The following is a 12,533-nucleotide window of genomic DNA, read 5'->3' as shown; positions in this document are numbered from 1 at the left end:
AACAGAATCCTGACTCAGAGACGCGTTGAAGATGTCCGTGAAGACATCTTTGAGCTCCTCTGCGAAGTCCTTTAGCACACGACCAGGGATGTTGTCTGGACCCGCAGCCTCTCAGGTGCTGATCTTGACCAAAAGCCGATACAGCTGTGTCCTGTCTGGGTGAGCCACAGTGGCATACACTAGTCCGGTTTTCCACCAGCGGAACACGCTGATGTCCTCGCACGTCCAACGGGATTCTGGCTTTGACGAGAGGAGGAAGTCCCAGAGTTAGGACTGTATCATCAGCCAATAATCGGAAACTGAAAACAAGCCTGGCTTCAATCTTTGTACCAATTATAGCATTTTATTATAGCCCTGTCATGCATATTTCTCAGTTGGGGGTTCTGTTTAACCACCTCATGCTGTGTAATACTGAAAATGACTAAGCAAAATAAAATACTGACTAAAAAGAACTTGTGAAGCCTTCATTCAGCTAATAATGAAGGCGGTAGATTAACTTGACCTATGTTTAAAACTGACAAACGTATTTTTACTCAGCAGCTGATAACTATCTGTTAATCTCACAGTGAACTGTGCAGGAAGTTAAGAAAAAATAGAAATCATTTAACCCTTGTGTTGCCCTCCGGGTCAAAACGGACAACATTTTGACATTATTGTCCCTTTATCAGACTTTTAGTATTAGTAGTATTAGTAGTATTAGTATCCCTAACACCACCTTACTACCAGTAGTTTTACATTATTTTTGGGAATTCATTGTCAATAACCCTCATTTAAATAGAATTATATCTAATATTTGAGTTATATAAGCAGAAATTATGAATTGACTAATAGTTAAGATCAGAGAACGTACAGATGAGTTTAGTCAGGAACGAAAGTGATCAATTGTACTTACAAATAGCTTTCTGTGGAATCCAATCAATTTTTTGTGGTATTTTGGTTAAAAAGCAACCCATATTTCAGCTATAGATATATTTTTAAAGGGGTTAAATTTGACCCGAGGGCAACAGGAAGGTTAAACTGAATTCCTGGTACGGATGTTTTAGGGTGGCGTTTATGTGGAACAATCAGGCCAGATAACCCGTGAATCAGCCAGTCAGGAGCTTCAGTATTTAGAGCTGAATGCAGGCCAGTCAGTCACTCAGCCAGTTGGCCTGTAGGTGGCACATTAACCCAGTTATTCACATCCAGATCGGCCCTCTTTGTGTGCCAAATGTTCTTTTCTGCTCTGCTGCTGTGATCCGCCCTACATCAGCCACACTACACAGAAACCCCCTTCTCTCAATGTGGAACAGCAGACTTTTTAAACCATGCAGTGCAGCTTTTTATTTGTATCTCTTTGTTGGTTTATGCTTCTGTTTGTGGAAATGGAGAGCCTTTATACTCAGCAGAAATAGTTTCCATGTGACAGACTCCCAGCAAGGCTGTGATTATCCGTAGTGCACGAGGCCTGCAGAGAAGGTTAGCACCATTAACAATAAACATGCAGGAGCTGTTTATGGTGACACATCTGTATTTGAACCTCATTTAGGCTACCAGCCTTTTATCATGTATGGACCAGACTTCAAGCTTATTTTTCTTTTACCCTTTTAACATAAATTAACAGCAATTGAAATTAGTGATAGAATCATTTATATAGCACCTTTAAAAATACATTGATGGGAAGAATACATATTAAAAATAATATAATATGTATATACATATTGTATTATTTTTAACACGTATTCTTCCCATCACTGTATTTTTACATATAATTAGGCTACATAATGACCACCAATTGGAACTCCTTATGTAAAAATACCATAGGGCGGTGCATTAAAGAGCTGGATACGATTAATGTAGGCTATCTGATTGATATTAAAAGATCCTGTGTCTGAGGTTGCCGAGAACTCATGTGAACCGGACTGACTAGCACTCTGATTGGCCACCATGTCCGCACGTGTAACGACGAATCCTTGTCCGTTATGTAACGTGCAGTGCACGGGAGAGCCGCATGCATGGGGCGGATGAAGAAGGAGGGAGGTCTGCGGTATCTGAGTGGGACTGTTTGGAGTTCATTCATCCCAATGCACTGCCCTCTTAACCACTGACTTACTGCAATGTATAGCCTACGCCATACATTTTTATTTATTTTGCATTGTATGGGTTTCATTTCCATGGCTGTCTATAAAAGCCATTTATGTATTTTGCATTTTACATTTAAATACACTTTTTGGTTAATAAACAGAAAATGTGCAAAAATGCGAAAACATATAAATAAATAAAAATGCACCAACCATCAGCAACATTTTTGAAAGGTGAGCACACAGTGTAGAACGTGACTATGCATACATCTAAAGGGTAATTTCACATAAACCACATGTAGCTTAACAGTAAGTGAACTTGTTCAAAAGCTCATTGCGCATACGCAGAAAATGCACTAGCTTACATGCTGATTTGCTTTAAAGTATGGGTGACAGTTTGAGGCTAGTGTGTGGTTGTAGTAGTAACAGTAGTAGGACGAGGAGGAGGAGTTAGGAGTTAGGATGGTGTAACACCCTTGCAAGAGTTGAAATTAGAGGACAACGTGGCTCTGAAAGCATCCAGCCTGTCTACCTGCCTGCCTGTCTCTCGGTCATAATAAGAATTAAAGGTAGACAAGCGGAATAGGCTACTGTAGAATACATGCCTCTAACATGCCGTAAAAATACCAAACCTGCTTACTCACTGCACCCACCACATTCCCCACTAATGACTGTGAACATTAGTTTATTCAGTGTGCGAAAGCCATTAATCCTATGTGCATCTAAACTGGGATATTCGCAGCTCTTTGCCCTTGATTGTTTTTATGAATATATCTTGTAAATAACAATTGACATCGTTTCATATTGTATTTGCTCTTTTTTGTTGCGCATTGGGGAGAGAAAGACAGGTAGGCAGGGAGACAAGCAGTGAGACGCCCGGCATCTGCTCACAATCCACGTGTGTTTCTGTCCTAACTTTTTACCCGCCACCATTTTCCTGGAATCCCAGCCTACGTGGTATCACTCCGCCGGGGAGAAAACATAGACCCCGATTTCTTTGCAAAAATTACCAATATTGCCGCCGGCCCCGGTTTTTCCGCCAGGACTTGATTAAAACGGGAACCAAAGATGGATATACAGGATACATGTTTTATTGCGGTTAACGACATATCCTAAGTATTGACGTTTTGGCGCGATTTTGGTCGCGGCGGAAGGACACGGGCGGGTAGCAGACATATAAAGTGCTAGACCCCGACAGCCACACCTACTCTGTCTGCTCGTACCGGTCGGAGGAGAAGAAATTTGACAGGTGACAAACACCATGCTGCCCTGTACCAACTGTAATTTTACACGCAGGAAGTCTCGGTCGAGCATATCATATTAGTTTTCCTCTCTGTGGACTTTATTCGGAATTTTCGGACGTTTCCTCAGTTTTTCTTCATTTTGAATTCCTCTCCTGTTAGGACAGTTGAAGGTAAGGACATGGGGCGGAATTGGGGTTAACTAACGTTAACTCGCACATCAGTTAACGTTGCACAGTTTTAGTCACATCCTATCTGCTTGATAAAATGTGCTTTCGTGTATTGCTGTGTTGTAATTTTGCATTTCATGTGGTTTTGAGTGACCATTCAAAGAAAGAATGCAGGTTTCACGTGGAGACACAGCGTTGCTCAACCCATGCCGGGTTTAAATGACCCGTGCACGGGGTTGGACCTGTTAAATACTTTGAGCTTTTCTGGCCCATTTTTCCTTTCACACAGAGACGCTAAACTACGGTAATGTTAGTTGCAAGTCTCGTTGCATGTTGACGTTTTTCGAAGATATTTCGCTTTTCTAACTCTGGTTAAAAAAAGTGCATATTGTGTTGAGTTGTAATAGTAACTTGAGTCTGGTGCCAGGGCTTGTATCTAGCGCGACCTAACGGGCAAGTAGGCTATAGTACTTCAGGGAAGCTGCATTCAAAACCTCGTTGAGAAATGTGTATTTTTTTGGATTCTTCAGTTTGTATACATTAATGCACGGCATGTACTTATCGCTGTCAGTACTAGTGAATGCCATGCATTTATATGCGATTATCAGTCGTTTTGTCTCGCGTTGAGTGCGGGACAGGCCACCATAAAGGCGTAATTACGTATTTTTTACTGTTTTGTAATGGCGCAGACTGGTCTGCATTTAAGTATTGGCTCAGGTTTCCCAGGCGGTGATGGTAAAGACAGGCAGTCTTAAACTCCCAGAGCCTGTCTGCACCACACACTGCTGCTTTGTTCTCAAACACAGCCTGCCATACATACGCATACCGTAAGACCCCATGGGTATACCACAGGATTTTTCTTTTTCAGTTTATTCCACTTTCCGTTGTTTATGTTAACTCAGAGGTTTGATTTTATAGCATTTTGACATTTTTTATGCTGAATGAAGAGTTTACGGATAGTAGAAAATCAGCATACTGTCCTGACAAGTGTTACATACGAAACCCCCGGGGCTTTTTAAAACTACCCAGGCTTTGTGCTGAGCTAAGTAGTTTTTTTTTTTAAAGAAATTGTGAGTGTCTTTACCTGCATGGAGGCAGTGGGTCATGTAACGTTATGCAAAACAGCAGCAGAGGTTAAGTGTTGAGAAACAAAACGGAAAAACAAAAGCCCCCCATCCCTTTTCTCGGGGTTTTGTTTTCCATGTCAGCAGGCAGCCAGGCTCCATTTACGGGTGTTGGATTTTTATTATGTATTTGAAAAGGAAAAATGCAAATTGTGGAAGGAGGTGTTCCACTTTCTGCCCTGGTCTCTCCAAGCTTTTCCTATGATGTCACGGGGAGGGAGGGCTTTAAAGTTTTTGGGTGATTTACGGCCTCCTGGGGAGCTGCAGGGCGGGTCTACAGTGATGTAAACACGGATAAAAAGGGGCCTCACTGCCGGTCGGGGGTCAGTCTGGAAGAGTTAACTTACACTACACCACGTGTTGGCGTTGCTGCTGTTGGGAATTACCACTTACTGAGACGGAGCTGCTTTAACCCCACTACTGGCTCACTTTGTCTGGATTTAAACTGCGCTACCTCTCTGATTTCGATTGTGTTGTATCTTCTCCCAGATCTGCAAGCAAAGATGTTGCAAAGCTTCTCTCAATCGCAAGACTGGCTTTACTCTGAACCGCTGCTGTTTGACGATGATTTCTGCCAGAGTTTGATGAAGGACCTCCAGTCGCTGCCTACACCCCCTCAGTCCCCCCCAACTAATGCTGGGCAGGGCGGCAGTAAGCCACTATCCAAGGAGGACCAGCTGAGCTATGTATCGGACATCCTGCTGGAGGACCACGACATGCAGCTCACCTGGAACTGCGACTTCTTCCACTCAGATGCTGCTGAGAAGGACGACGAGCCCAGCCAGCGCTGCTCCCCCCAGGAGGAGAGTGGCGAGGACTGCCTGTGGCGGTGCCTGGCCGGGGACAAGAGCCTGGAGGAGAAGCTGGTCTCCTCCATGCTCGGCTCCAGCCCACTGCTGTCTGAGATCCACACCAGCATATTTGAGGAGATTGCGGGCTCCACGCTGGACTGCCAAAACCTGATGGAAACTCAGGAGTCCAGCGAGGCCACATCAGACTATGGGTCAACCGGTGGCGAGCTGTCCACCTATTCATCCAGTGACTCTGGTGAGTTCCAACCTCATTTGACGTTCATGATTTTTACTCCTATGAAAGTTTAGCCAAAATGCTAAGTCAAGAGTTGTTGTGATTCTTCAATCCAGTTCGTTCCTTTAGGATCCCCCCCCCCTTTTTTTTGGTTCTAATACTTTAATCTCATTACTGCATTGTCATTGTGCATCTTATCAGTATAAACAGTCCCCGCCCAGAACAGTTTAACTGATGTTTTATTGATCATTCACAGTTGAAGCTTAGTGACTGTAATGTTTAAATGTCAGTAAGCCCAAATTGTTCTTTGCACTTGGCTTATCTGGACTCAGACCACCCACCTGTAATCTGCAGGAGCCTTTATTACTTGAGTATGTTGTTGCAGTGTTGGCAGGCATTTAGCTGTTGACTAACATGAGTAGATGGGAGGTTTTGAGAGAGAGAGAGAGAGAGAGAGAGAGTGTGTGTGTGTGTGTGTGTGACTCATGTTCAGCGGTAATGGTTGCGGCTCCATCCATTACCTCCTAATGAATCATTCTTCCGACTCTAGCATCCCTGGCTATTAACCAGAGAAGGCATACTTTCCCTTTTTTTTAAGGCCTTATTGTACTCTATTTCTTTTTCATTTTAGTATTTGAAGAATACATAACGTTTTCATTTTAACAGAGCTTTTTGTGGATACAGTTAAAAGGAAATACTTAAATTATAAATTTCAATGCCTCAAAACTGTTTATACATTAAACTGCTGCTGTAATCTTAAGCTGCCGTCACACATTAATAAAGTTGCAGTTTGCAAACACTTTTTGATTTTCACTGATGATTGGTATCACTGTATGTGAGAGCCAAGCTGACATTGGTGTGCTGTGTAGAGTGTCTACACTCTGCTTTTGGTGCATGTGCCATCACAGGGCAGATAAAATGACCACACAGGTCAGAAAACAAGGCTGTGCCAGAAACTCATCTAACCCATCTCTCGTTTCTTCTTCTCTTTCCTACAGAGGAGGAGATTGATGTGGTAACTGTGGTGCGCTGTTCCTCCAGCCCCTCCCCCCGGCCCTCATTGGCTGACCTGTCTGTCCGGCGGCAGAAGCAGGAAGAGGAGAAGCGAGCTCTCCAGCGTCACCACTTTGAGATCCAGCTGCAACACAACTACGCTGCACCGTGTCCCGCCTCCCCGCCACCTTCATCCTCTTCATCTTCAAACAAGCGCTCAAGAGGCAGCGACAGCTCACCGCGCTTCCACCACTCTTCTCGCAGCTCTTCTTCTTCATCATCATCACGGTACCACCACCACCACCACCACTCGTCCCGAAACTCAACAGAGACGGAGGATGAGGAGGAGCGGCGGCGGACACACAACGTGATGGAGCGCCAGCGGCGCAACGAGCTCAAGAACTGCTTTGTGCACCTGCGCGACAACGTGCCGGAGCTGTCGCACAATGACAAGGCGTCCAAGGTGGTGATCTTGAAGAAGGCCCGAGACTGCATCTACGGCCTGGAGGAGGAGAGCCACAGACTGCAGTCCAAGAGGGACAAACTCCGAGCTAAACAGGAAGAGCTGAAAGCCAGGCTGTCGCAGCTTCGCAGCTAATAGTGCAGGAGCGAACCATGGGCTCGGGATTGGGGGGGGGGAGAGAGACTTTGTACAAAGACAAATGGTTGAGCGGGGTTAAAGGATGGCGTGTCATGCTGCGCACAAAGTTGGACATTTCAAAGACTTTGTTGTAATGATATTTGGACATTACTCAAACAACATACTCATTGCCTCAGAATTGATCATTCTCATGCCTTGACTGCTGACTGTTGTAGAAAGTAGGATGTTTTTTAAAGTTGAAATGAGGGAGGAATTGGGCAGATTTCTAGTTTTTAAAGCTTTGCTGAATGCACACTGAAAGTCTATTTGTTTTTTGTTTCTTTTATTACATCCCATTTTGGTGGATACCAAATAACACAGGTGAAAATGACGCAAGGCAGAAGTGCTTGTGGGGTCAAATAACTGTAAGCCACATCAGCTCGATAGTTGAATAAAACTTGAATATTGTGTGTTCAGTGTCTTATAGCCATACTAACCAGTGATCCCTCCACTCTGACAGGCCTTTGATAGTGGCTTCTTAGTTATTTGGTCCACTGCACTTCTGCCAGTTCCAGTTAAATTGTAAACCTGATGCTATTTTTTGGATCAGGATAAAAGGTTGTTCAGTGTGTGTGTGTGTGTGTGTTCATCCCTGTTTGTCCTCAGGCGGAACCTTGGGCCCGACGCCAATCTGTTATCAGGATAATTTGTGTCAATGACAGTACTGTATAGACCCGGTTTGCTGCTGTACACATAACAATGCTCTGCCTCGTTTCAGTTCACCACCAGCTCAGTCACTTCAGAGTGTGTGTTTTCTGGAGTTGAAAAATCCTGGAAATTACTTGTGTATTAAAGTGTGTGTGTGTCATTAATTAACTGTTTGAACTTAAAAGTAGCCATAATAAACAGCATTCAGGTTGTGAGGAGACTGAGCTGGAAAGCGAACTGAATAGTGAGCCGTGCTGTTGTAGCAAATCAGCCAAAGTTGGGATGGAAAACCTCTGCATAACATTTGATTGTTGCGTGTTGGAAATGGTGTGACAGCCCCATGGTGTCCGGACATAAAGGTTCTAGTTCTGGAGAAAGCTGCGACAGCCGCAACACTGTGATATTTAGTTCCATGGCTAATAAAGCAGCCATCTTGCTAAGTGTAACCGTAATTAGACCACCATTAATTCAGGAAATTCAGAAATTGTTTGAATGCCTTTTTGTGATTTTATTAGTGAGGGGCCCTGTTTGAAACCTTGGAAACGGAAGGTTCTCTGAAACCGTTGAGCTTTGTCAAAGCCCATGTGACACGAGAATTTATGGCAACAACATTTTTTTTAAATTTCAAAACAAGATACAAGGGCCACCGATCAACATTCCCCTCCTTTTTTCTTTTTTAAAAGAAGAGCAGACTTTATTTTTGATTAAATGGACACAAAGGAGCTGGGACGCCAGTAATATTTTAAGATAGTGTTAACCAGGAGCCTGGTTAGGATCAGCTGTTTTATTGAGCTTGATCTTTGGCTGGATTTGATGTTTGAAATGTCAATAATGGGGTGCAATGTTTAACTGAAGGCCATTTTACTCTAAATATCAGTTATTGCCAATGTTATCCATTAGTGTTATGTTTGTTATGAAATGTCCAAAGGGCAAACATTTGCTTATTGGTGTCAAATGTCTTAAAATGCATCTTGTTTTTTATGAATGGAGTTGTTCCTTGTTCAGACTCGGTGTACCAACCCTCGTTGGTAGGAATAATGAGAGTGGAGGTGTTTTAGCGGTAAAACCTGTTCTGCCTTGAAATGTATTCTGTTCAGGACTTCTGCTTTCCTATTTAATTATGTCACTGTCTAGTTAAAACCTAATCTGCTTCTAACATGAGTGTTTTTTTCCTGTAGAGCTGTTGTTCTTTGGGGGTCCTTCCAAACGTCTCCAATATTATGTTTTCTCTTTTTCTGGAGTTTCACTGGCAAAGAACCGCGTTCTGAAGTAAAAGGTCAGGTTTTAACCAGACAGTCGAGATGATTTTTGTTCTTAGCATGATAAAACCTACCTCCACCCAGCTGCAGGCTGGTCTGTAGTGTTTTTCTGGTTGAAATATTGTACAGATACTTTTTTCTTTTTTTTTTCAAAAATGTAAATATTTGTTATTGTATCATAAATTATTTTAGTCTTTTTTTTTCCCTTTTGCTCATTTTGATTTTAAGGATTGAAAAGAAATGTTATTCTTTACCAAGCAGCACTTTTTTTTTTAAAGATATTGACATAATTAAAAAATGAATGAGAGTTGGATGTCTGTGGTTTCATTCATCGCACACATACACATATACTGTAGATCCACATAGGAAAGCAGGGCAAATGTTGCATGTTTTAATATTTAAAATTGTGTATACAACTTCAGAGGATGATTAAAATGCATATATATATATAATAAAGTGAAGCGTGTCATAGAGGTCTGACTCAGGGCTGTAGCCGAGTCCACCTTTAGTTAAGGTCCAACTCCAGAAGAGACACTGAGACAGAAATGACCACTTTCTTACCCGTTCGTTACTTCTGTGATGTGGGACATCTTCCAAGGTAATCATTTTTGCTTTGTCATTTGTAATTATCCAAAAGCAAGTGCAGAGTAACGCACTATAGGAGCAAATAAGGCCATATTATTTACTTTATAACAATTTCACTTAAATCACCTAAAGCTGAACCCAATGTCCTAGATAAATTTAGAATTCAACTAATACCTGTTTGTGTTTACTGAAAGAGCGCGCTTTAGCAGTGGTTTAGTTTTGAAGGAGAAAGTTACTGAAGAAATTGATAAAAAATATAAGCATACTGAGTGCTGGATTTGGCCGAGACCGGCTAGAATATGGGTCATAAAGTCCAGTTTGACCACTTGACCCATTAGTTTGAAGACTTATCAGATTCTAATACAGTAACCAGTGTTTAACATGATTATTAATATGAGTTAGGATTTAAAACAACCGATTTAGCATGACATCTATCATGATATTCTGAATGAGAGGTTAATCCCACCCCCTAAGATGGCAAGACATTGGAGAGCCTTAAAACTTTGCATGTTGTCTGATTGAACAAACTTGAGTCCACACCATGAGATATTCACATTCACATTCATTCACACACCTGTCACCCTGTGCAGCCCCTCCCAGGCGTAGAGTTATGTGAATGAGTTCTCAGGGCAAAGTGTGGGGCCGCCGCAGGTAGATGTGTGCAACCTGAGCTCAGTCCATGTGTCAAAGTGTGCATGTGGAGCAGGTGGAACGCGTGTTATCTACGTGCAGCGCAGGTGTTTCTTTTGAATTCCCTTGTGGAAAAAGGTTGCTTCACTTAAACTCTCATTTACAGTGTCGGATCACTTTAGTAACACATTCACTCCAGTTCATTTCATTCCAATGAGTACAAAGTAACTGAGTCTTTAATCATCTTGCATCTGTGTAAAAACAGTCAGAAGGAACGTTAAAGGCGTAAAACAGGGAAAAGGATGAACAAAAAAACACATTGGAAGTATCCTTTACGTAAAGGCTCAGTATTTCAATCAGTAAAGTGTTGTATTGAGTAATATAAGAATAGCTGTAGTGTGTGTGTGTGTTTAGCTATGTAGGTCAACTGGATGTGACTGTCAGGTGTGTCAGATAGCAGCTAACAGATCGGTTAAGATGCTATAAAAGCCTTTTCATCAGCGAGCGACAGATTAGGTTTGTTGTTTTACGAAAGAGCGCAGGGAGAGGCCCGATAGTAACTCTGCCAATTAAACACACACACACACATACTAGCTCAGTGTGTTTTCCTGCAAACTCTGTTAGAAAACATGTTGCTGGTGGAAGGGGGTGAAGGGGTGGAGCTTTGCTAAAACTTAGCATCGTTGAGGCGTTATGTGTTTACATTTCTAATTTTCAGGCCATTAGTCTGTATCTCTTAGTGTCCTATTGCTTCCATGTGTACAGTTAAAATCCATCCATAAATGTTGGAGAGAACCTGCACCGACCAACCAACTGACTGACATTGATATCCCCAAATAACAAATAGGGACAATGATGTTGATTGGCAAATTCTTTAGCCAATCAAATTCTTTGACAGGCCAAAAGCCCTTGTCCCTCGAAACCGGGTGGTAACGGCCAGGGGTGAAAACATCCCCCTGTGAAAGGAGACACCACTTGGTTACGTCACCACACTTCGTCGCTAGCTGGCTGCTACATCACCAGAGACGACAAGTTTGGATCCCAAACTTCCAAGATGCCGACTGTAAGTGTGTGTATGTTGATTGCGTGGGTCAGTGTCACATGCATGTGTATATTTTATATTTCTTTTATGTTCACTTTGGTGGTGGTTGTCTGTGTCCTACTTAGGTCTGTTTACAATACACTTGTGTATACACACTGCATAGTGTGTTGTCTATCTTACAGTTATGTCATTGAAGTTCAGAAACAAAAACGTTTCAATTAAGAACATGGTTGCATATTACTACTTACAGTAGCTGACTGTTTGCTTCTCATGTGGTTTAGTGACCAAAATATTCTGACTCATTCATTCTGATTCACCACATTGTGATGTAGCAAATCAGAATCAGAGAGAGCAATGGAAAAATTGTATAAAGAAAGAAGTAAGGAAGGATTGGATGGAGAGAAAAGTAAGGAATAAAGAAAATGACGAGAGAAGTAAATAATGAAAGAGCCCAGAGAGAGAGGGTTGTATTACAGCTTGGTCCAAACCACAGTCTGAATCCAGACACTGAGACACAATGTAATGCACATGCATCATAAATGGAAAGATGGCCCTGAAACGTTGGTTCCAGGAATGCAGATGCAGCGAGCTCGATCCACGGCAGTTGCTACAAATTCAACAGTCATGGTGAGGAAATTTGTCCAAACTTGTCAAAATGTCCAAAGAAACCACTCAAACCACTACATTGGCACATTTAAAACAACCATAGTCCATCAGCACACTCTGTGTTCCAGAACATCAGATTTTGGACCGAATTTGACAAGATATGGGTGAATACACAGCTTGCAATTAAAGCTAGCTTGGTACGCATTTGGCTCCAGGTAGCTGTGTAAATGCAGATTTAACAGGAGTGCTCCAGAATATGCGACATTATGAGTAAAAACGCATTTGTTTGGGGCTTGGGAAGTCCGCGTTTAGCTACATACAGTGCTTTGCAGTGCATGCTAAAGTTAACTAAAAAAGCAATAAGAAAGTCATCTTTTAGATATTGATCTTAATGCCTTAATTTAAAAAAATGAGGAAAATCCAACCTTTAAGGACACCCATTTTCTTTTGGAATAAATAATATATATAATAAATAAAAATGATTCTTCCTTAAAATACCGGGGGCATGC

The 12,533-nt window shown here is 42.2% G+C and overlaps 1 protein-coding gene across 2 annotated transcripts; it reads left to right on the top strand.

The window, feature by feature from the left end:
• The first annotated feature begins 3,232 nt into the window (after positions 1–3,232).
• Positions 3,233–7,515, top strand: mych (myelocytomatosis oncogene homolog). 2 transcript variants are annotated; one of them, XM_034870064.1, is made up of 3 exons: positions 3,233–3,474; positions 5,085–5,642; positions 6,620–7,515. In XM_034870064.1, exons 2-3 carry the CDS (start codon positions 5,099–5,101, stop codon positions 7,210–7,212), a joined length of 1,137 nt encoding a protein of 378 aa, XP_034725955.1. In that variant the 5' UTR covers positions 3,233–3,474; positions 5,085–5,098; the 3' UTR covers positions 7,213–7,515. The 2 variants fall into 2 exon arrangements, with proteins under 2 accessions (XP_034725955.1, XP_034725956.1); XM_034870065.1 differs by lacking the exon at positions 3,233–3,474 and having other exon boundaries at positions 4,512–5,642.
• Positions 7,516–12,533: the final 5,018 nt, after the last annotated feature.

The sequence above is a fragment of the Etheostoma cragini genome, chromosome 4, assembly GCF_013103735.1.
Source record: "Etheostoma cragini isolate CJK2018 chromosome 4, CSU_Ecrag_1.0, whole genome shotgun sequence".
NCBI classification, from domain to species: Eukaryota; Metazoa; Chordata; class Actinopteri; order Perciformes; family Percidae; genus Etheostoma; species Etheostoma cragini.
This window is presented reverse-complemented; position numbering and strand designations above follow the sequence as displayed.